The sequence below is a fragment of the Calidris pugnax genome, unplaced genomic scaffold, assembly GCF_001431845.1.
Source record: "Calidris pugnax isolate Ruff unplaced genomic scaffold, ASM143184v1 scaffold3, whole genome shotgun sequence".
In the NCBI taxonomy this organism is placed as follows: domain Eukaryota; kingdom Metazoa; phylum Chordata; class Aves; order Charadriiformes; family Scolopacidae; genus Calidris; species Calidris pugnax.
Genome location: NW_015090799.1, coordinates 3,557,651 through 3,581,409, shown reverse-complemented (window position 1 = coordinate 3,581,409; position 23,759 = coordinate 3,557,651). Strand labels below are relative to the sequence as shown.

The 23,759-nt window shown below is 43.4% G+C and overlaps 1 protein-coding gene across 2 annotated transcripts in view; it reads right to left on the bottom strand.

Annotated features, from left to right (window-relative positions):
- Positions 1-23,759, bottom strand: part of PAMR1 (peptidase domain containing associated with muscle regeneration 1) — a 58,468-nt gene that overhangs the window by 19,681 nt on the left and 15,028 nt on the right. For both annotated transcript variants that reach the window (XM_014937144.1, XM_014937147.1), the window contains exons 4-6: positions 19,950-20,064; positions 14,138-14,355; positions 9,985-10,092 (exon numbers count right to left, since the gene is read on the bottom strand). In XM_014937144.1, coding sequence (XP_014792630.1) covers positions 9,985-10,092; positions 14,138-14,355; positions 19,950-20,064 — 441 coding nt within the window. The remainder of the gene's footprint in view (positions 1-9,984; positions 10,093-14,137; positions 14,356-19,949; positions 20,065-23,759) is intronic.

Here is a 23,759-nt window from a genome sequence, read left to right as displayed (position 1 = left end):
ATAAGTACACCAGCTGTCGAAATGTTTTTGGAATGCCTGTGTCCTCAAAGGAGGGAGTGAGGTGAGGGATTTCTGAAGGCTGGGGCTCAGAGAGCTCAGGAGAACTGCTTTTTTAATTCATCTCATATGCAGTGAGCAGGGCTTTCAAGCAAGCATATGAGTTTGGCAATGGATTTGATGAAATAACCCACCAGCATCGGCAGGCATCAGGCCATCTCACCATCCTGAGGCTCTCCTCTGCACAGGGCTGCCAGACCTTCATCTGTCAGGTCACACACACCATGAGGCAGGAGCCCTGATTTATGCTTTAGGAGTCCCACCATCCTTGTCTGGCTCCTGTCTGCCTTCAAGGTTCTCTGCATCCTGGGATAATGGTCATGTCATAAGTCTACACAACATTGGATTCATAGTCTGCTACATGACATTGGATCATGCTGCACCTCGGATGTCCTTCTTGCTGTGACACTGCTGACACTCTCCCCAAGCCTGCAATCACTTTAGCACAGGCTTTGTTCCTACAAGTAGCTCAATTCATAGTGATGGTACTTACACTCAGAAAACAGCCTGGCATCTTCTGATGCTGGTCTCAAGATCAAATCTCAGCTCAAGTTCCCCTAAATAAATGGTATTAAGCACTGCGGGATCCACCATAAGGACATTAACCTTCTTGCCACCACCTCCTTGAACCTCCCACCTCTCCTACACTGGAGAGGGCTGCTGACTAGGAAGCCACACACTGACAAGCAGCCCAGCTGTTCTCCTCCAGACACTGGCAAGAGCTGGATGTGAGTGAGAGCAGGAGAGGCTTGATGGCATTAGCTTTGCTATGTGATGGTCATTCTTCTCCACAGCAGGAACTCCTCAGTGGGAGCTGAACCACTTAGGATGACAGGTGGTCTTCTGAAGGAGATGCTTTCCAGGGGTGGTGTGTGTTTACACAGCCCATGTCTGAGGGGGCTGGTGATGTCTAGCATGCTTGCTCATCTTCTTTGCTGCCCATCAGAATTTTTACTTTTTGGAGCTGGCAGTCTCTGCATTGTAGGTGAAAAAAGAGTGTGGTTTCAACTTTTACAACCAGAAATTAGACAGGGATGAACAAGCGTCCCAGTTTGAAGTAGAACAGAACCAACTTTCCGTTCAGTAATTTTACATTTTGGCCAGGCCTCATCTAACTCTCTGAAATTAACAGCATGTTGTGGAGAAAACTGCTCGTTCTCAGAGTGATCAGACCAACGTTTGTGCTCCATGCCAAGGAAGGGTGAGCAGAGAGGCTCCTGCTTACCCTTATTGCTCTGACAGCCAAGGTCAGCTCATCCCCTTGTTTGCCCCATTGCAGGGTGGGAAGCGGAGAAGCGCAGAGGGGTCCCAGCTGTGGGGAGGAGGGGACAGGAGAGGTGACCCCAAACTGACCAACAGGGTGTTCCATCCCATCTGCCCCACGCTCAGTAGAAAAGCTGAGGGATCAAAGGGTCAGCTCTTCCTTCAATGGCCGATGTCCGAGGAGGATCCTGTCTGTTCATCTGCCTTTGATCCCCATCCGTGTGTTCCTGACCCCAGAGCTGGAACCCAGTTCCCATCCGTCCATGAGTCCGGTCTGGGACGTCCCCACTGCCTGCTGGTGACGTCATCCTGGGAGCTTGATACGGTTTTGTATACACTGTATCTATTTCATTATTTCCTTTTTATTTTAATATTAATATTTCATTAAAGTAGTTTAGTGCCTTCTAAACTAATAAATCTCTTTATCTCTCCTCCTTTTCTCCTGGAATGAGAGAAGTCCTCACATCAATCTTGGAAATGTCAAAGAAAATCATAACAAGAGCAGCTGATCAGCCAACGCCAAGTACCAGCGATAGCAGATTTACAGTCCTGCTCTCTGGGCCTTTTCGCTTTTGCAGTGGTTCCACCAGCTAGGAATAATTACACAAAACTATGATGTAATCCCTACTGAAATTCAAATCTTTTCATTCCCTTCCAGCCAATTGGAACTCACCTCTGATGTTTTCCAGCTCCCTGCTTCTCTGAAGGAGACCGTATCCATGTGAAAATATGCTTGGATCACCCACTGTGATTTATTCATCCGGAGGCAATTTTGAGGTTGTTGCTTACAATTAGCCACTTGATCTTTATCATCATTGTTCTTAGCCCTTAGAAAGCTATGTCTCTGGATACAATCTTTCCGGCACTTGGATGGCCTATTTAATTATACAACTGGACCTGTTTGTGCATGGGATACTGCAGTGAGTGATACCCTAACGATCCTCAACATTAACTTTCTTAATCAGTGACAAGAATTAATATTTAGAATAAGTTCCCCAATGTGTCCCTTGGAAAACAGCACAATATCACACTGCAGAGGAGGGCACTGTCTGCTCAGGAGGAAGATTGCAGGGCAACAGATAAGCTGATATGCTCATTATACACCGAATTACAAATGAGAGTAAACCATCTTGAAAGTGTTTAATTTTGGAGATGTCAGCTTTCCAGATAAACACAGACAAGCCCAGGCAATGCTGAATGAGAAAGACACTCTAAAGAAATGCATATGACTTTGAAACAGTGTTTGTGAACATGCATTAACCATAACAGGAAAATACCATTTAATGATATAGATTCACCCCAGCATAGCTGACAAGAGTAATCTATTTAGCCTTTTGCAGGGATCTGAGCTGGATTTCAGATAGAAAGGAAGATCTGGCATGGCCTGTTTAAGAAAAAGAGATGGCAATTACCAGTGCTGAGATGAGAGTGTAGGGAAAAAGAAAATGAAGGGAGCTAAAATAGCAGGAGACTACTAAGGAAGTAGCAGGGCAATTTGGTTGGCTGTGAAATGCAGTTCCTGAGCTCTTGAAGAAAGCAAAGAGGAGTATGGGAACCATAAGAAAGAGCAAGTGGGATACTGCCTGGTGGTTTCTGTCATCATTTCTACCGCCTGGGGCCATTCTGCCGTGGCAGAGTTCTGTACTGGCTGCAAACAGCATGCGAGACAGCGAAATCGTGCCCGTGAGCGCAACAAAGGGAAGCGTGTAAGGTAGCTTGCCTCAGAGATGTTTGGGTGTAAAATCCTCAAGGAGGAACAAAGCATTTGAATGAACTTGGGGGTGCGAGGAATGAAACTGTCAGCGTTTAAGCATGCCGGTTACCCCAGCAAACTTTCAAAGTAGTTTTAAGGTTACCCCCACGCACCGCAAAGATGTGCAGCCTGTATGCTTGCACCCCAGAAGCTATGAACAGTGTATCAGTAGTCTTCAGAGAGGACAAAGAGTCATTAGAGGCAGACACTCCAAATCTATAACCTACTCTCTCATTTCTTCTACCTCCAAAGAACGCAAAAGGTACATCTTCTCCCCCTCCATCAGCAACTTACAACTTTATACCAACCCCTCTGTCACCTGTGACCTTTGCAAAAGAGCCTCCAGTGAGCCAGTGATGCAGACGGGTTTTTGGCCCATACACAGTTACTCTGTGCTGAAGAGGTGGTTCATGCCATACATTAGAGTAGAACTCTCAGGAATACCTAATCTCCTAAGTGATTCAGTGGAGAAATGACAGGGAAAAATAATCTTTGTCTCATCCAGTGTGGCAAGAATACCTAGAATGTAGCTTGGTCTAACCTGTCCTCCTGCAACTCTGCTTCATCCTTCCAGCAGGGAGAGTCCTGTGGATGGTTTTATCGCTGAGGCATGTTAACAGACTGAGGAAAAACTCAGCATTGCTTTGGGGTGGTGCAACTGGAGATTCAGTATGAAACCATTTAATGTGGTTTACAAATACACCTCTTTTCCTATGGCAGGCGTATCTTTGAATGAATTATATTAACAAAGGGACAATTTCTGATTTCTTTAGATGAAAGCAATGCCTGGGGCTGTGCTCTAAGCAAAAGACCACGGCTTTTTACCAGACATGTTTCACTTTCTGAAAAACTGGGTAGTTAAAAGACACTGAGAAAATAAGAAAGGGACAAGAGGAGCTGTCAATAAAGCAGATGTCCTGTCTCTTTCAGCCTTGCTGTCAGCTACACTTACTGGAGTTTCAAAACACAAAAATATGACATCAAACACTGCTAAATGATATAAGCAACTTCCCCCCAGAGACTGCATGACTTGCCCAGTCTGACAATTGTATTGACAGAGCTGAAGAACAGTACTAGGGACCAGTTTTCTACAGGCTGATTCACAAGCAGCAGTCATTTAGTGATTGCTTCAGATGTTTGTGGCAATTTCCATCCTCAGCCATCAACCTTGTTTTTCTCTTAGGTGTTTCTGGCTTCCTACAGGGCATCTTGGCTGTTTGTATAACGGGAGCCAAACAGCTTTACTTTATCACTCAGTGAATTAAGACAACCCAAAATTGACGTTAGGTTACCTTAAAGCACCAGACATAATACTACAGTGAAAACTGGGAGCAGAAATCTCTCCCTCCATCTTCAAGCCAAGTCCTTCAAATTCACACACTAGGCACTAAACAATACAGATCTTGCCTCGTGGATAACATCCTAGCAAGCATCTAGCCAGCATCCAATGTTCTTCTGATCAGCTCAGGAGAACAAAAGAGGCCATTATTCCACCAGAACAGAACTCAGAAGGTGACTTATTTAACACCTCTCTGAGGACTGCAGTACAATTATCTTACCTGGCTTTGCAGAGACATGTGGGTCAACGAAGCTTCCTGTATGGCTGCACTGGCCATGTCTTCACTGCAGGAATATCTCACCCCGTCTGAACTAACTGTACTTCTGAACAGCCTTGCCCATAATGAGCAGTTTAACCAAGTAATAGTGCTCAAGGCACAAGTAGCAATACTACATCACCTCTCAGGGGGAATCTCAGGAAAGTTCTGGAGAACAAGCCAACTCTGAGAGCATTCTGCCTGTGTTCACACTATAGGGTTGCTGTATGACAGGCTTAAGGGTGGTGTTGGCTTTAGCCTGTAATCAGCAATGGGTCTGCAAAACCTGAGAACTGACACATTCCAGTTAAAGTTTTTTGCTAGTATGTGGATCTCAAGGAAGGTGAACCATTGGATTGTGGTAGTGAATAAAGGCCCCTACCCTTTACTCCTTAGCAGCTCTAGGTATAGATGTACTTTGGCAGCAGCAGGACTTGGGTTCTTATTTCCCACTCTATATGTGCAAGCCTATAGGGAGGACAGTGGAAATGTGATGGAGAAAGAGTGGCATTAACCTCTTCTCTTTGACATCACCACCAAAAAAGCCACCTTGATACAACTGGGGAAGAACTCTATCCCTTTAAGAAAGCTGTAATAAGCAATTTTCAACTGAAAAAAATAAGCAAAACCAACCAACCAACCAAAAGAACCAATGGCAGGGCTAGAAGTAGGGAAATTAAGAGTCATATTTCTTTTTAGAACATTTTCCCTAACTGGAATAGGACTCATTTCCGGGGCAGAGCGGCAAGAAAGGGCTCAGGGGCATTTGGTTATACCTGAAGTTCTTCACTGTAATCATGCAACGCACACATGGTCTAACGCATGTGGGCTGCAAATGGTAAAATACATACCAGTGACTATAGACAGTGACTATGGCACTCCTTGAAACCTATTGCTGAGAATATTTCTGACAAAATTTAAAAAAGCTCCAAGCCTTCCCTTAGAAGACTCTGCATTACATGTCCCTGAGGAGGTAAGAAAACTACGTTTAATGTCCAGAACCTTTCCCCAGTGCCTCATTCTGGGGGATTAAGACTCTGTCTAGCCTACGCCAGGCCCTGACAACTGGGCTCGTGTCCCCCACAGCAGAGCAAGGCAGGGGGTGGGTGTTAATGCTTTCTACCTATCTTAAATATCAGTCAGTCAGTCTGTTAACGGTGAGGGCATCCCCGAGAACCAGCCCAAGTCACAGTTGTATGGGGCCAAGAAGGATGGAAGGGGATTATATCAGCAGTGGGGAAGGGCCTGAAGGCTACATTCAGAGGCCTGTTGGAACAGAAAGGCCAGCCATAGCAACATCAAAGGCTACAGCAAGGAGTTAGTTTATACAGTTTAGTCAGTTGGATTAGAGCCTTCATTGGGATGCAGAACAACCCCCTTCTTTTTGGCAGACAGCAGCAAGAAACACAATAAAAATGGAAATGAAATCTAGGCCCTGAATTCCCTATTCAGCACAAGTTCCTCTTATTTGCATAGGAACTCTAGTTCGCCTGGCTTTGTTTGAAATAAAGGTAACAGGAAATTTCAGGGCAGGATGAGGTCAAGGTCTCTTGCTTTAGGGCCAGAAGCCCTAGGAGGACTGTTGAGTGAGAACACCCCGTTCTAGGAGGAGGACAAGCAGAGGGGGAGAGCATTTGCCATGGGGTACCAGCAATACTGGCTCCCTACAGCTGCAGCTGTAGGAGGGAAACTCAACACTGAGACTTTGGAAAATCTTTTTCTTAGTTTGAGTTGAACAAGTAGTTGCTATGCTGTACAGACATTGACAGTCATACTTGAGTGGATGCTTTTTAGCATGCAGAGAACCAGGATAAGGCCACTAGTCAGCTTGTTACTTTTTCCCTAGCGTGCATCTTTTGAGGAAGTTGCTGCTGTGTTTCAAGGTATTGCGGGCTAAGAGAACGAGATGATCTGGTTTGAATATTTTTTCTTTTTAATGGCCTCTGATTGCAAGATTATTTGCATTAAAATCCACAGAGGTCAGACAGAAAAGGCTGAGTTTGACCTCAATCATGTCAGCATGGCGAAGGGGTCACTGGCAGGGTATGCAGGTATACTGCAAATTCAGTTTAAGATCAGAAAGAAGCCCAAGTATTTAAAATTTGTTGCTGGTCTCCAGGACTTGTCTTTACTGTCTTTTAGGGCAAACAAAAGAAGGAAAGATCTCACTATTAGTTAGCATTTGTTTTGCAATTTCGTACGAGTGTTTTTGCTTTTTTTTTAAACAGTCTCTGGAGTGAAATCTCGTCTTTTATCAAATATTTAGATAAAATATTTCTTGTCCTAAAGCAGGACTAGCTGAAATTTTAACAGCTGTTAGAAAGATACATGACTGCATTTCACTTCATGCTGTTGAAGTCTTTAAATCACTATATGAGTCCCTCAAATTGTAAATAAAAAGACAATTTCCTGGCTGCCACAGTAGAAGAGAAAAGTGACAGCTAGTTATGAGCAATCCGTGCCTTTAATTATTTTATTAATATTGCAAATTGCAACTGACAGTAACTAAGGTTGACCATTATCCCAGGAAAGCAGCTTGACCAATATTTATGATCCTATTAAATAGATGGAATTTAGTTCCTTATGATTTATCTCATTAAGGTGATTTCCATAATTCTAACGGTGATTCCCACATCTTTAAAACTAAACTTGGTAACAGACAAAAAGACACAGCTTCATTGGGATGGTGAGGGACTTAGAAAGATTCTGATATGAAATGTCCATGCTGAATTTGTTTAATTTGCTCTTAACTTATTCCTCAATGGCATAACCCCACAGTCTCTCTTCCTCTGAAGTATGTCCCTTGGATTTCTTTAAAACACTTGTATCTCTCTGGGTACCTTCTGTTGCACCACCTCAAACCTTCTACATGCACTTAAGAGTCTCTAATTTTCTTCTCTCTTACACCTATTTTTCAGCAACATAAATCCAGTGACTTTAATGGGATTACATCTGACATGCTCCAAGAAAACCAGACTGAAAGAATCAGCCTCATAGTGTCCAAAGTCTCATTCAATACTCCAAAAGTGACAATTTGCTAATTATTTTCTGTAGAAGTAAATTTATTTCCCTTTTCTCAGGGGGCACAAGACAACACTGTTGCTGCAAGACCTTACAGACACAAAGATTCTAAGCATGACACAATCTCCCTTTAACATTTAAATTGCAATGCTGTTCAGGAAACTACATGACTAATTTTTTAAGAATTAGAACCGCAGACATTTTTTCCAGTTCTTCCTTTTCTATTAAAAAAGTAATCAACCATTCTGGCTTTTCCCCCCTATACACTGGAAAATACTTAGGATATGTTTTGGCAAAACTGAAGGAAATATCTTAAGAAAAAACTTCTTTAAAGCCAGAGAGAACAGATATTTTCCATGATGTTTTCCACTGGGGAGGTGGCTATTCACATACAAGAAAAAAAATGTCAACCTTTATCTATGTTATGGAAGGCAACAATATAGGTGCTGGAAAAAATATTTCCTAGCATAAGCAAAAGGCAAGCGTACAGCCACAAACATCACTAAGCAACAGTATTTTATCCACCTAAACTGTTCTTTCACAAATCAAACTACAGGGTTCCTGTCAAGTTTAAAACCTTACTGTATGTATTTTTAAGTGTTTCTACCCTTTATTCTGTTACTACCTATACCCTTTACTGTTTACAATAAGAGAAAAGTCTCATCCCATTGTTTTTTTGACTACCTCCTGTGTTGTTCACTCTGTGTGTTGCATGGGTGAAGTTTCTACACTGGAATTACAAAAGAAAACTAGTAAAAGAATGTGAGCCTAATTTCTTGCGTTGACTGTAGTGTAGAACCTGCCAAAACAAGGGTTGAGGTTTGCTGGAAATTTAATTAATTTGAAATTTAGGTTGGTTCTGAACCAGCCATGAATCTTTTCTTCTTTTTCAACTCTTGCCTAAACACAGGAATGGAAAGTAAGCACACTGAACAATTGCAAAGAGCTCAGGAGTTTCCAGTCCCTAAATGACCTGCTAAACAACTACTCACAGCAAAGAACCTGTTAGCAGAAGAGTCAGCCACATTAGCCCCGAGGTCAGGAACCCTCAATTTTCAACAACAACTTCCCCACAGAAAACATACCAGGAATCTGTGCCATCTGGCAGAATGTGGCATGCTCTTCAGAACCAAAAATTTTCAGGCTTATAGAAAATGTAAAACTCTCTCCTCTGGTCTGATGGGAGAAGAGTCAAGTTTTATGAGCTAGTTCTGCATCTGTAGAAACTGAAAGGTCTTTTATCTCAAACTGATCCATGCAAGGAGGTACCATGTCACTATAATATAACTCCTCTGATGAAGTAAAAGCAATTCAGGAGACAAAGCCACTCCTGACAATGGCACGTGTGGGGAAAAGTTTTTGAGGAAGTGAGGTTTGGTGTATACTGGCTGCTCTGACATAGACCTGAAAATTCTGGAAGTAGGCGAGGTATTTTGTGCCTTACAGCAAGAGTAATGCCACAGCAGGGCACAGTCAGCAATGTTTTCTCTCTTGTGCCAATTATGATCCCAAGTGGAGTTCATCAGTATTGCTGAAATCTTCCAGGGTCAGCTGGAGCTCTAGCTCAGTGACTTTAAATATTGCACAATACTCCTTTCAGCTAGTAGCAATGATTCAGCCTTTATCATAGCATATATTGCACAAGTCTTACTCCTTGCTCTTTTGAGCCCTGTTAGATGAAGACATTTCCTCAAGCATGAAGAATCACTAGAACAGACAATTGATTTGAACTCACTTGAACCCAGTTATTTTACAATTCATTTGGTAGGACAAAAGCAGGTGTATGACTATACATACAGTGAGGACCACCAACACAGATATGGACAGAATCTACCCTTTTGCATTTGTTTCGATCCCAAGTCTCTGCCATTCATGGTGCCAGAACTCTACCTTTCAGGTGCCTGTGAGGGAAGACAAACTTCCTAGGACTGACTCTGGCTACAGCATCAAGCACGGGGCTCAGCTGGAGTATGTGCTTCTAGAAGAGAACAGCTGATCCACACAATGAAAAACTGCAAGCAGGAATGTTTCTGTCTGATAAGGCTAGTCCGTTACAAGACTTCTTGTGTGTTGTTTCTCAGCTCCAATTCTGTTTTACCTTTTTACACATAGATATAAAGCTCCAGAACTATTCCGTGGAAATCTTCATAAACTGCAAGCAACACGTCTTAAAAAATGCCACAAGAAGCTCAGTACATTCTCTGGCACTGTGACTGACCTAACCTACATATCAATGACACTCCTAACAGTAAACAACCCTGGAGGCTGATCATTAGAGACAGGGCTTGTACTCACAGTTTTCACAGCGATTCCCTGTATAGCCAGCCAGACAGGCACATTTGTAGGTACCGCTTTTGTCTAGAATGCATGTTCCATCATGAAGACATGGAGATGAAGAACAAGCTATAAAAGAAAAGCAAGAACATTCATGGTGTCTCATAGGATTCTTTTCCTCTTGATAGTTGTGTCTTGGGGTAAATTACATATTCTGGTTAAAAGTTAGGAAGACACAGGAAAGAGCCTAATGCATGTCAAAAAGCCTTCTGCTCTTCTTTTTTACTGGAGAGGGGATCTTAAAGGAATGGGCAGTTCTTTTCCCACCATTCATCACTTACTCATACCATTTTCCTTTAACGGTAGTCAAGTGGTAAGAAAGCTTTGTGGAAGAAAAGTAATTTACAGCAAGCTCCAACACTGTTTAGAGCTTAGCCTAAATTAAAGAAATTCAGTATCAACCTACATTTCTCCTGCCATTCATCCCAGAGTTTAGGGATAACTTTTGGGTTCCATGGTTCTGGCGATTTTTTTGGGTGTCAGATCTTGTCACCCCAGACTTTGGTAGTTGCTTTGCCGCCAAGGAGTGCTTATTTGGTGCTGGGTCAGGAAGTTCAGGAAGCAGGTCAAGATGACCCTAAGACTCATGAAGAAGCTCTTGCACACCATAAATCTAACAGTGATGCACATCAAACTGTACGTATCAGCATAAATTAATATCAGAATTTGTAATTGCATCATTTAATACCAGCAAATTCCACTGTGCAATAACACACACATTTTTTTTTGTTCCTGTTCTAAGGGAAGATGAGTAAGTAGAACATAATTTGCTCTCAAAAATACAAAGAAATAATTTCAACTTAGATTATTTTCCAAACTGAGTGTGTAAGCAGACGGAAAGTAGAGCCAAAATCTCAAGATTCAGATCCAGTTTAAGATTCAAGTAACTCCAACACTTGAGGAGTTTAGGATCTGATGCCCCGCTTCAAGTCCTTCTTAACAACAAAAGACTGCAGCAAAGTTCAGGTCTGGATCCATACCAGGAGTTCAGTTTCAGCTCACATTGACTACAAAACATATTCCTTACCATCTTAAAGAATTATCCAAGCGTGCTTGATAACTTAAAGATTAAACTTTGAAATAATAATTGCTAGAAAGGTCTGCATTCTAATTCATTTACAGATCATCTTTGTACTTCCATGCTAAGGACACAGATTACGTCAGTTATAATAAAAATACGAATCTGTACCAGCCATTGAGTGTTGCAACCATGAGCAACCGACCCTGGGGGACCAAAGGTGGGGTTGTGTAGTATTACATTTAGAGCATTCACTTTGCTCCCATCCAGAATGACAGATATCAGAATCAGCAGTTTTCCTTGCAAAGACTTCACTTGAGGCATAATCTTTGAGTCTCTTATATCCAGATGGCAAGAGACAGGAAATACATAGATGCCACATATGGATTTCTCTGGAGGTTTCATGCAGTGATGTGACAGCAATTCATACATGGCTGGGCAATGAATATCTTCTAAGTATTATTGAAGACTAAGATCTGACTAAGGACAGTAATTCATTTGCTAAAAGGAATACATATGTTGCAATTGTACTATATCTAACTAATGTAAAATATCACTGAGAAGGGGAGGGAGAAGCAGAAGAGCCTGTACAGACTGGTATTTTGTAGTCACTGGTTTGAAGACACTGTCCTTGCCCCAGGTTTGTCTTGTGATTCTGTAAAAGTAAGCATGTCAAGTGAAAAAGGATAAATTCCAGGTACTGTCCTCAAAAATGCCTGATACTTAAGAACACTAAATATTTTTCTTTTTAAAGGCATCTTGATTTCCTGGCTTCAGTCAAACAGCATGGGACAGTACTACAAAAGGTTAAATCCCCTATGTTGTGTCAAAGATGACTAGCTTGGGGGTACAGAAAAGAAAAGCATTATTGAAATTCAATAACAGGCTTTCATCGAACTAGATCCAGCATATGTGTAATCCCTAAGAGACCCTGATGCCTCCCCATCTGCCACCCCTTGCTTCTCATCTGAAGTCTGCTGAGTGAATTCTAGTCACTCAGCTCTAGCCAATTACTGGTTACCATTTGACAGTTGGCATGGGATGGGACCCAACACCTGCTTACAGCCCAGGCAGCGCAGCAGGTTGTGTGGTTTTGTCCTTTAATAACTACACATGCAGTGACCTTTCCTAGTGGGGATATAGGCTTTGCAGCTTATTTTCTATCAATCAAAACATTTCTGGCGGTCGAACCAGTGACCTCTGTGCAGTCAGACCCACTGCTTAAGCAAGCACAGAGCTCAGAGGAAGGGAAGACAGAAAGGGAAGCAATTCAGTTCTGACAGCACAAGATGTTTCTTCAGTCCTCTCCATTACACCCCTAAGGTGCTGGGGATGTCAGATCACCTCCACGGCCTGGTCCACATCCTGTAAGCACAACTGCTGCTGCTGCTCTCACCTGCAGCACAGGGAATTGCTCTAGCAATTGTTGTGCAATCTGTTCCGGGGACCTCAGCTTTTCTGCAGTGCTGTGCATTTCAGGGGAAATGCTTCACTTTGCAGTGTGCTGCCAGAGCTTTGATCCTGTGCTGCCCCTGCTTTCAATTCTATGCTGCCCCATGCACGCTGTATTCTTCCCCTAAACTGTCCCGCTGGCCAGGTTAATGCTTCACATAAAAAGACTCTGGGAGGGTTTTAAAAGCCTTTCACTGCAGCTAAACATTAGGCCAGAACAGCCTCATAATAAAGTACACAATAAGACCTCCTCACAAACTCTAAGAAGCCCTTTGCAATGTGCTCTGTGTGCATTACCACACTTGCAGCCACCCAGCCTGAGAATAATTACCACTAAAAACGGGGTGGAAATAAAGTGCTCAACAGTATTGGAATACCAAGTATTCCCTGCTGGTCAGAGAAAACAGAATCAATTCAGTTTGCACCATATGGAAAATGTTAGTTCCCTGAGTGTAGGCAGCCCTTGTGCAACACAGCCCACACCACACTCATTTGTTCTCTATCACCTCTCCTGCTCCGAGCCCAGCAGAACTACCAATTCTCACTGGGAGCTCATTGCTCCCGCTGTGTCACTGACAGGTATGAAAGGTACCATTGGAAGAACAGCGCAGGCACTGCACCCAGTGGTACGAACATTTCAGATTGCCAGTTACACCCCTGATCATTGTTAACAGCTGTAGGTTTCTGTATTTATATAAGAATTATATGAACTAACTCAAATTCCCGAGCCAGATATACCCTGGATGACCTCATGAAATTTGGGTCACCAGGGTGTGCAGAAGGCAAGTTATGGGGAGTCATAGATCCTGCAGAGTTTATCTGTGGCAAAGCAGCACCTCTGATCAGCCTGCTATGTCAGGAATACTGGGGAGAGATTTGACCAAAATTCCCTACATAGCTAAACAAAGAAGATCCAGGAAAAGCACAGAGGCTGCTTCAAATGCAATGGCAAAATGGGGAGCCAGCTACATTTTCAATGTTATTTTGCAGCCAGAATGAAACGATGGAAAGCAGTGTGGGGGTCTCCAGCCCTGAGTACTAATAAAAACACAGGAATTCTGGAGCCCTCCTTCTGTCATTCATAACACTGAGTTCATGACAGAATGGGAAATGCCTCTTTTTTTTTTTTTTTTTCTTAAAGAAAATAATCTCTCCTCTGTACACACTTTTTTTTTAAAAAGCACTAATGGTATGATACATGAGCCAACACAAGAGTCATGTCAGGGAATTTTCACTGAGCCAATATGTGACTTTGCATCAGGTTTTTGCTAATTGAGACAGTGACTCCGCTCCTGCACACAACACTGAGTAACTCTGCAACTGCAGATACACATGCCCCTTCCTCTATTTCCTTCTGTGCTGTTAGTTCTCAGATTCAAACAGAAAAGTCTCACAGAATGGCTGCTTTTCTGTACTGGCTGATGTGCTTGTTCTTTACACAGGTAGAAGGAATCCAGTCTTTGCTAGAAAAGTCTCACTTTCACATGCTATCTGATGGCTTTTGAATCTTCCCTGCACTAACTTTGTGGAAGTTGCTGTTGGCAACACAGCATGAAAGTTTTTAATGAAGCAAAACAGGGAAAGAGATTAGTGAAATTGAATTGATGAGAATGAATGGCATGTTCCACTTTTGTATTATTTTACCTGTAATTTCTTCAAAGACAGCGTGAAATCCATCAAAGTTTTTGGATCCATCAGACTGGAACAGGATATGGAGTGAAGACCCAGTGCTTCGGATGGGAGGCGGCCTCTCATTTCCACAGAATTTCTTAATTATCCGGCTGTCCAAATTGTCCCCATCACGGACCTCCACATAGTCATATTGGCACATATAGTCAAACTCCAGGCTCAGCATGGAAAATCTTGGGGAACAAGGACACACAGTCAGACAGCATACTCTCACCTGTGCACCCTGATTCTTATTTATTTGGATGTTTAGTAACGTTACTGCCTCCCACCCTCAATGAGTCTTTAACCCCATGAAGTCCCACGCAATTCATCTCCATTTTTGCATCATGATCTTGGGAAGCCAGCTCAACTCTACATAGTTCCTCCATGAGAATATTTAAGTGGTATAACAGTGAAGTCTAAATTGAAGTCATACAGTCTGCTCACATGCATCGGGTCCATAACCACACTACAATGTTAGAACTTTCATTCTTCAACTTCAACTTCAAGGTCAGAGATGTTAGGGGGCATATTTCTATCATGGCTGTTTCCTATTTCCCCTAAATAAAGTTATAAATACTGAAAGTAACAGTATCAAAGACCAAGACTCAAAAAGGTATTTGCATGGTGATGTTCTGAAGTCAGCAATTAGGGGTACAACAAAAGCTCAGGGTTGTAACAGAAGCAGAAATAGGCAGAGAAAGGGAATCCAAAACACTACAGCATGTTTTGCATTAGAAAGCAAAATGGTAGTAAATCCCCAATGTCTGGCACTTGCCCTTCTTTTTAGAGTAGAAATAAGGGAAAGAAGTTAATGCAGAAGGGAAATATTTAAAGCCTTTTCCCACAATGTCTGTCTTTCCTAACTTTGATCCAGCCACTGCACAAGGCTCTTGTTCGTTAACAGCAATGTTATATGCTGCTGTTTGAACTCAGTAGGGCACAGAGCCAAAGCATCCCACCAGAATATGAATGAGAAACAGAGTGAGAAACACCAAATGCCTCTGGAGAATGAGGAATGGCCAAGGGTGCTGGGCCCAGCCTTGGTGCAGCAGGTAAGAATGAGAAGATGTGGGCCTGGGAGAGGCCACACTAACTGTTCAGCAGAATATTTTATAAATTAAACTTGTATGCTCAATCTTCATGAGAACTCCTAACACCCCAGATGTGTATTTAGGATTTGGCTAAATCTCCCACATTGCCTATTCCAGCGTGGGCCTAGTGATTTGCAAAGACTGCATTTTCACACCAAAGAGGTGAAACAAATTGTCAATCTGCTGCTGGATCGCACCATCTGGAGAGACAAGAAAGTACTGGAGCCTCCTTCCTGCTCTTCTGTTCTTGGGACTCAGGCCCTCATGCTAAGGAGGCCCTCATGTTATGTGAAGTGACCTTTCTTTGATGACTTATGAGGTGACTTAAGAGGCCTCTTTACTCAGTCACCTCTGTTCAGGTCATATGGTTGGTTTTAGAACATCAGGAGTACACTACATACAGAGAAATGAATGAGCAGTTGTAGGACACTACACCAATGGAGCAGAGCCCCTCATTTTTTAAAGTAGAATGTGGAATAAGAAAAAAATTACATCTACTTTTCACATACATTACAGAGAAATTAATTCAACTTAGCTTTGCATAAAATGCATGAGTTGAATTCTAATTCTGTCAGGTTTGCCAGAGATCCTCACAGGCATCACATTATACACTACGTCTTCAAAACATTCTTTCACTGGCAGATCGTACTCCAGGGATCTACCCTTATGGAAGATATAGAGCAATACAAATTAACCCATTTATCTTTGTCACATTTATCAGGCTACAGTTTATCCTGACTCAATCCTAACATTATTTACTGGTTCTCTGAACTGGTACATTTCTGATTAAAATTAAGTATGTGTGTAAGTACAGAAAGAAAGTTTCTGGGACACTCACCATACAATGGGAGCAGGACTATTTACAGATGTAAAGCTAAAACGTCTAGCAGTGTGTTCCTTAACAAAGGATATCAAGAGATACTCACAGAGACTGAAGACACAGAATGAAAGAACCATACACAGAATACTGTTTTTAATTGTAGAGAAAAGCAGAGTAAGCAATTCTCTGCTTTAAAAAATGATGAAAACAGTGGAAGATGTGAAAGGCATATGGGGCTCTGATTTGCATTTTATTTAGCTTAGCATAGAAGCAGATACAGTGTACTGATGACATGGGATCTCATGATCTCAGAAATGGCAGATTGGGAAACCTGCCAAAACTTTTCAAAACTTCTTGGCTCTGGCCCAGTTGATGAGACCCTTTACAGACCACAAGCTCTATTGCTTTTAAATAACAGGTACAGGCAATGTAATGAACCTCAGTTCCCTCATCTGTGAAACTGTAACTGTATTGTATTTCTCTCGAATATCATGAAACTAAACATGCTAATTTAGTGCTACAGGTCATCACATACAAAATGGAATGCAAAGTATTGTCTTGATTTCATCATTGTCTGCTGTCTACATTCACCAACCCCTCTGAAGAAAGCTTCCAGCCAAAGGAAAATATTTAAAACTGCATCTCTGCTGAGGCATTAAAGAAAGGATTGATAGTTGTGAGCTACTTCTACTGTGGTATGACATCCCTGAAAGGGCTTGGGTTGAGGGAGCCTATATATCACAACCCAAATAAAAACAAGGTTGGAAAAAATCAGAGAAAACAAACTACCACCGCAATCTGGGTGCCGTTTATCAAAACAGCTCTGCTTAGCCAGCCCCCAAAGGATTGTGTGGCACAGCTTGAAGCAAGTGAAGATTTACTGGTGCTCCTGAGAGTTTCAATCTCCCTGCCCTATATAAGCAGAGACAAACCACTTTGTTCCCTTCTACATCTCACTGTCCCCATCCCTGCCCTTGCAAGCCATCAGAGCAGCAGCAAACAGGATTTGTGCTCAGAGAGAATGAAGAAAAGAGTTCTTTTGTTATCAGTTGTGCTGATTCAGCACAATGTTGGCTGTGCATTACAGCTCTAAGCAGAGTTAGCACTCCCAGAGGGGATCAGCATGTTTATATGAAAATGCAGCAAAGGCAACGATTCCGCATGGACAGGCAGATCCAGGAGGAAGACTCCAGTGGCCTGTTTAGTTGTACCTGCCCTTCTCTGTAGGAATGGTCCAAAGAAGAAACTTTAGGCTAAATGTACCCATTTCCCACAGTATCTAACTGCTGAAGTACCTCAATGGCCAGCTTTGAGGTGGTCCACCTTGAAAACCTCAGCTGATTCAGAACACATTCCAGGGTTAACCTGTGAGGTAGATATAGGTCCTCATGTTCTGTGTTTGCCTTGGAGGCTTTGCCCTATGCCTCCTGACTTGCAGCATGGCAGGATTAAGTGAGGACATTCAGGACAGTTTCTGGTCTTTCCCTAGAAGTGCCGTGTCATTTGCTAGGGCCTTTATGTACTCAGACATCAAGCTCAGCTCAGGCTGGGCATGGGGTTTTAGGCTTCTCCAGCACTACCCAGCACAGATAAATGTAGTTGCTGACAACAGGAGGTTGATAGCTTGGGCTTCCTCCTTAGAGACGTCCTCAGTTGGAATGTAATGTTATGTCACAACAAGGAGATGCCTAGTATTTTGTTTGTTTGCCTGGAGGAACAATGGACATGGGGAGAAAGAAAAAGGTACTCTCTGCAGGATGCCCCTTGTTAAAATTTTACATCTTCTGGTAACAACAAAGGTAAATGGAGTGAACTGCACAGATCTCACATGACACTAACATCTTCCTAGCATGCATGTGGGTGGCCCTCATGGTCTAGAATGGAGGTCTGATTTCTCCAAAGAGTTAGTACATCTGTTGGCTTACAACACTCCCCATTCATAGAATCATAGAATCATAGAATTGTCTGGGTTGGAAGGAACCTTTAAGATCACCTAGTCCAACCATCAACCTAACTCTGATAAAAACCATCACTAACCCATGTCTCTAAGCACTATGTCAGCCCAGCTTTTAAATCCTTGCAGAGATGGGGCCTCAACCACTTCCCTGGGCAGCTCACTCCAAGGCTTCATAACCCCTTCCGTGGAAACATTTTTCCTAATATCCAACCTGAAACTCCTCTGGTGCAACTTGAGGCCATTTCTTCTTGTCCTCAACTTGTCGGAGAAGAGACCGACCCCCCCTGGCTACACCCTCCTTTCAGGGAGTTGTAGAGAGCGAGAAGGTCTGCCCTCAGCCTCCTCTTCTCCAGGCTGAACACCCCCAGAGAAACAGCCCCAATACTGAGCCCTCGGGGACACCATTCATGACCAGCTGCCAACTGCATTTAACTCCTCTGCCTTGAAAACAGATGAGAGTCTCCTTAGCACAGCTGCAGCAAGTACTGCTGTTCAATCTAGTGTCCTTTATTAAAATAGTCTTTCTTTCCTTGTCCCCGGTGCCACCTGGCTGTCAACTCTTTACCCAGAGATAGGTGCATTCACTAGTGGTGTGCATGCACAAGAACCATTTCACTTACCCACCACCACAGAAGTGAAGACAGAGTCACCCCTGTAGCTCCTGACACACTTTTAAAGCCTTAAAACTGATAAAGCCTTATTCAGAAATGCAAAAAAAAAACCAACCCAAACCAGATTACCACCTTTCTGAGCTTGTGCTGTGGAAATCATACACCTAGGCAACAACATCATCTAAAAGCAAGGCACGCGTAGCTCACACGTGCTAAACCTGATGCAAAATTCTGTCACGAGAACACAAAATTCCTCCTCACAGCATTGCTTCCCTGTGTCTCCTACACACTTCTCCAGAGTCAAGATTTTCCAACACTATCTGGGCAATAATCACACCTGCTCATAACTACACAATAGGTTTGCATTTGCAAGTCTGAAAAAAAGAAATTAGTGTGGGAATGCCACAAGCTCTTCCATTCAATTTATTTCTCTTCCTTTTATTAAATATTAGGTCTGTCTTTAAACATACAGGAAATAATCTGTTTGTGTATCTAGAATAGTTCTTTTTTTTGAGTTCCAAAGCTGGTAAAATACCAATGTGAAGGCTTTAGCTACTCTTTTTATTAGCTAGTGGGTTTTGAATACAATCCCCTGCCAAGCTTTCTGCTCCCTGTGTGAGCTCCCTGCTACACACATGTGAAAACAGCACTAATTACCCCATTAGGGACTCTCCTGAACTATGCAGGATACCCAACCAAGAACTGTGAGCTCGAGTCAGCAGGGACAGGTTAACAGGTCTAAGCATACGCAGGTCAGAGGAGCAATGACTTGCAGAACCAATTACATCTTCCAGACATAGGAATGGTAAGAGGAATAACCGAGGCAAAGGACAGGGCTGATAAAATGAGTGAAAGAAAAAGAAGAGAGGGAAAACATAGGCTAAATGCAAGGTAGATCCCACAGGCAACTCCCTCCTGGCATGACACATCCTATCATGTTCCTACGGCTTTTCTTCAAAGAATGTCTTAGTTCAGCCTGGCACACTCTTCAGAAAATATGTGGTACTATGGTGTCAAGACCTTGAAGAGGCCTCTACAGAGATGCATTTTGCCCAATATCTGAGAAACTCTCCTTATCATCCAGCTGTCCTAAACGGGAACTGAAGGCACAGCATTGATGATTTGTGCAGTGGCTGCCTATCACAAGCGAGTCCAGGGAAAAGAGCTGAGGTACCAAATGCAAAGTGGTGGCCAGTACCTTCACTGCTCCAGGGCTCCCAGCTGTTGAGCCTCATTGACTCTTGTTTATCCACGTGCCCCAATATCCACCTGAAAACAGTGCTGGCTAAAAGTCAGTATGACCTACCTTAATTCAATGTTAAATCCAGCTTGAACATGAATAGTCCATTCACATTGTGCATTCAGTGGGTAACCCTCCAGCAAAATCTGACCTCTAGAAGCCCGAAGAACCTGCCCACACCCTGAGGAGCAAAAGAAGGAAAAAAAATCTGTGAGGGACCTTCAAGAGGCATTTGAAGAAAACACATGCAGAAAAAGCACTGGAATGAGAAGACAGGGTAGCTTAGGAAGATACACACTTTCTTACAAGGCAGTATATAAAATAATGGGACAGCCACACTATAGGTATAAGGAGTTATGACTCTATTAGAGTATTGTCTAAGCAAAGAGCACCCCTACAAAAGTTTTAGCTGATTGCTTCTACCCAGTTTGCAATGCAGGGTCATGAAACTACCCCTTACAGCTTTTGCCTCACTCTGCATTAGCCTGCCCACCCACCCACCTGGCTGACACTCCAGCTCAGAGCAGTTTTGACAGATCTCATGCTGACCTGTGTAATCACTGAGGCTGAGGAAGCTGGTGGGAAAGCTCCAAGGGTACAATAAACACTTGAATTAGCTCAAGTGAGCAAAACAATGAGAGGAGGAGCAGTTGCACCCAACATCATAATTTCACGTCCTTCACAAGAAGATTCTTGGAGGAAAACCAGTTGATGTATTCCTAGAGAATACATGCTTGTCCTCAGAATTCACCACATCACCCTTAGACGTAAATGCCACCATGCCAATGGAGACGTATAACCATCACAGCTCCTCCACCACTGACTCAATGTAACATGTATATAATACACAGTTCTCATCCCTTCTTTCAGGTTCATTCCTATCCTTCCTCTACTCCTTTCTTACTCTGCCTGTGTCACTCTCAGCTTTTCACCATATTATGAAATGTTCTTCAGTGCCCAGCAGCAACAGAGTAAGACAAAGTACTCTAGTCATTTCTGCCCAGTCTGAGAAAACCATCTGAGGACAATGACCTGAACAAACAGCTGACAAGGTCACACACTGATGAAGCAGTATCTTTTCATGACAATCCTGCAGCTGTCCCTAGGCAGCTGTCAAGGGATAGTTGTCCTAATTCCTCACCTTGGATGCTCATTTTTAGCTCAGAGCGTTCTCTCACCTTTGGTAACCTCTCCCTTTCCTCCAGCTATAAAATACGGCTAATGGTACTTTCCTCTGTGCAAGAGGGAAAGTTGTTTTGTGATTTCTGTAGACCATTCTGTGATCTGTAAATGCAAGTGCTAGCAAAATGCACAGAGATAATCATGCACCAGATGCACCACAGATAACTTCTCAGTTTCTACTTTCCTGACTACATCCTTACGAATGGCTACATTCCCTGGTAAGCCTGGTTGCTTTGCTGGGGGATGAGGCTGTATCCATAAGCCAGAAATTGCAAATGAGTCTAACATCATCACCAAACCAGGGGACTCTGTCAGGCTGCACACCACAGGTAGTGAGGATAAGTAAGAAGGCAAATGAACCAAAAAAACTCCACAGCAACTCTCTTGCTTCTTTTTGCCTCTTTAGTCCAACAGAAAGCCCTTATCCTTCCATCTGTTTCCAAAGAGGAACCTTAAACTTTTAACCAGTAACACAGGATGAATGCTTCCTACTGAAATGGTGGGTTTTAACACGCACCTCAGGGTCCTTCCTTCCTCTGGGAAAAGAGGGTGACAGTGACCTGATTTGGTGAAGTACCAATTTGCGGTTCGCATTGACCTTAGTGTCTGGAAATCATTCCTGCTGCATCTGGTCTATGGGGAAATGTGAAAACTGCAGCTCAATTACTCCTCTTTCTTCTTAAGAAAGTGTTGCTCAAATGAAACACCCTTTGTTCATTTACCCTTGGTTACCCTTAATTAAGCAGGACCCAAGGAAACAGAAATCCTGCTCAGAAGAGTTCCTCAAAAGTGTTTCATCCTCTGTGGGTCGCTTAGTTCCCTCTGTAAAAGACAAGGATTAATGACTGTGCCCAGCAACCATATTAGGATTCAGTGAGTACAGCAGGATTTGCTGTGGTGCACATGATAATGCTCCTTCCCACAGCAAGAAACAGGACCTTGTGCTGCTGCTGGCTCCTGCCTCAAAAACAACCTGAGACAAAGCTGCTAGAAATCTTCAGATGGTTTGACAGGGGGCTTGGACCACCTCAAAGAAAGTTTCCCTTTCGTCCTGAAGGGCTTTTGAGTTTCTGATGGATTTAACAAAGGAAAGCCAAAGAACTGGTGCAAAGAGATACTTGTGTGCACGGCATACTAAACACACTTTTCTGTTTGTGGTGGTACAGCCCGAACTCTCTGAACATTGGTGCCAAGGAAGAAGGTTTGGCCAGCAAAACACGTGGTCCAGAGGCTAAAGAGAAGCCATTCAATGGCTGCCTCCAAAAGAAAGTTCTCAGATCTGCTACTGCCCTTCTCCACACGAAGCGCCTTTGCAATCACATCAGATCTGTACTCTTGTATCTCTAGCCCTTCTAGCAGGTTAGGCTGACTCCCCAGACCAACAGTTCAATCATTTGTTGATCAAAAGGAGTGTTTTCCCAATCCTTGGGAGACCTGGAAAACTATCAAAAATAATTTACATCCTAAACACAAATGCTGGCAAATTCTGCCTCATTTACAAAAAAATAATCCACTTTGGCGGAGTGTCAACATCCTTGTTCCGTTCCTGTTCATGAAAAAAGGCAGCTTTCAGGGCCACAGTAAGATTTCCTCTAAGGCTTGTTAGTAACAGAAAAGAAAACAATTCAGGAGACCTCAGAGTTGTAGCCCACGGAGACCCGTGGGTTGATGGAGGGAGAGATCCTGAGGAGACCTCCGGTAAGAACTCATTATCTGCTGTTCAAGTGCTACAGCATCAATGTGGGGCTCCTTCAAAGGTCAAGAGAGAATGAGAGTAAAAACGTTACTGGTATTCAGAGACAGGCTGGTAGGGGAAGGCAGCTGTCACTTGTCACACCTTGTTGCTACCTGTTACTTGTTGGCCACCAGCATTGCCTGCAACACTCATGTTTGCAAAGTCTGCAAAACAACAGTGCATGAAGTGTGTGTTCTCAAGCAACGTGACAATCAGAGGTTGACCAAGGCTGTTGGAATGCAGGGTATAGAGGAACAGCTCCTGCAGGGTTGCTTTTCTTCTGTTTTTAGATTCTGATGTGCCTTTTAGGGCACAACAGTCCAATCCAATCAACAGTCCCATTAGGAAATGTCCCGGTACCCAATTAAGTATTCAGTGTGGTTGTTTTTTGTTTTTTTTTTTCTAATAACATTCCTTTGGACTACCCTATACCATTTCTTTTTACAGGACATACCACGGCCTTTGGCTGCTTTTCAGCCACGTCCATGTGTCCGACAATGCCAGCAGACAGTACACACTGGATGGCCCCATGGGCTGGCCCATGCTACTTCTTCCTTGCCACAGCCCTGCAGGCACATCGCCACTTTTGCTGGCAGCACCCAGAAACGGCTCCCAGGGCTCACCCTGCCCTCACGATTGCAGGCTCCCCTAGGGCAAACCAGGGCCTGCCCCACGGCTTCCCACACACACCAGTGCAGTATGAAATAGGCATTAACCTTGCCCATAGGCTAAATTGCAGCTGCATGCTCCTCTGCATCCCTGGTGCTCACCCTCTTGTGCCCACTCACGTGGCCATATCCATGTCTGTCTGGGGCCTAGGGCTGGGTTCTAAGGCTGGGGCTGGGGTCTAGGGCTGGGGCCTAGGGCTGGGGCTGGGGCTGGGACCTAGGGCTGGGGCCTAGGGCTAGGGCTGGGGCTGGGGCTGGGGTCTAGGGCTATGGCTGGGGCTGGGGCCAGGG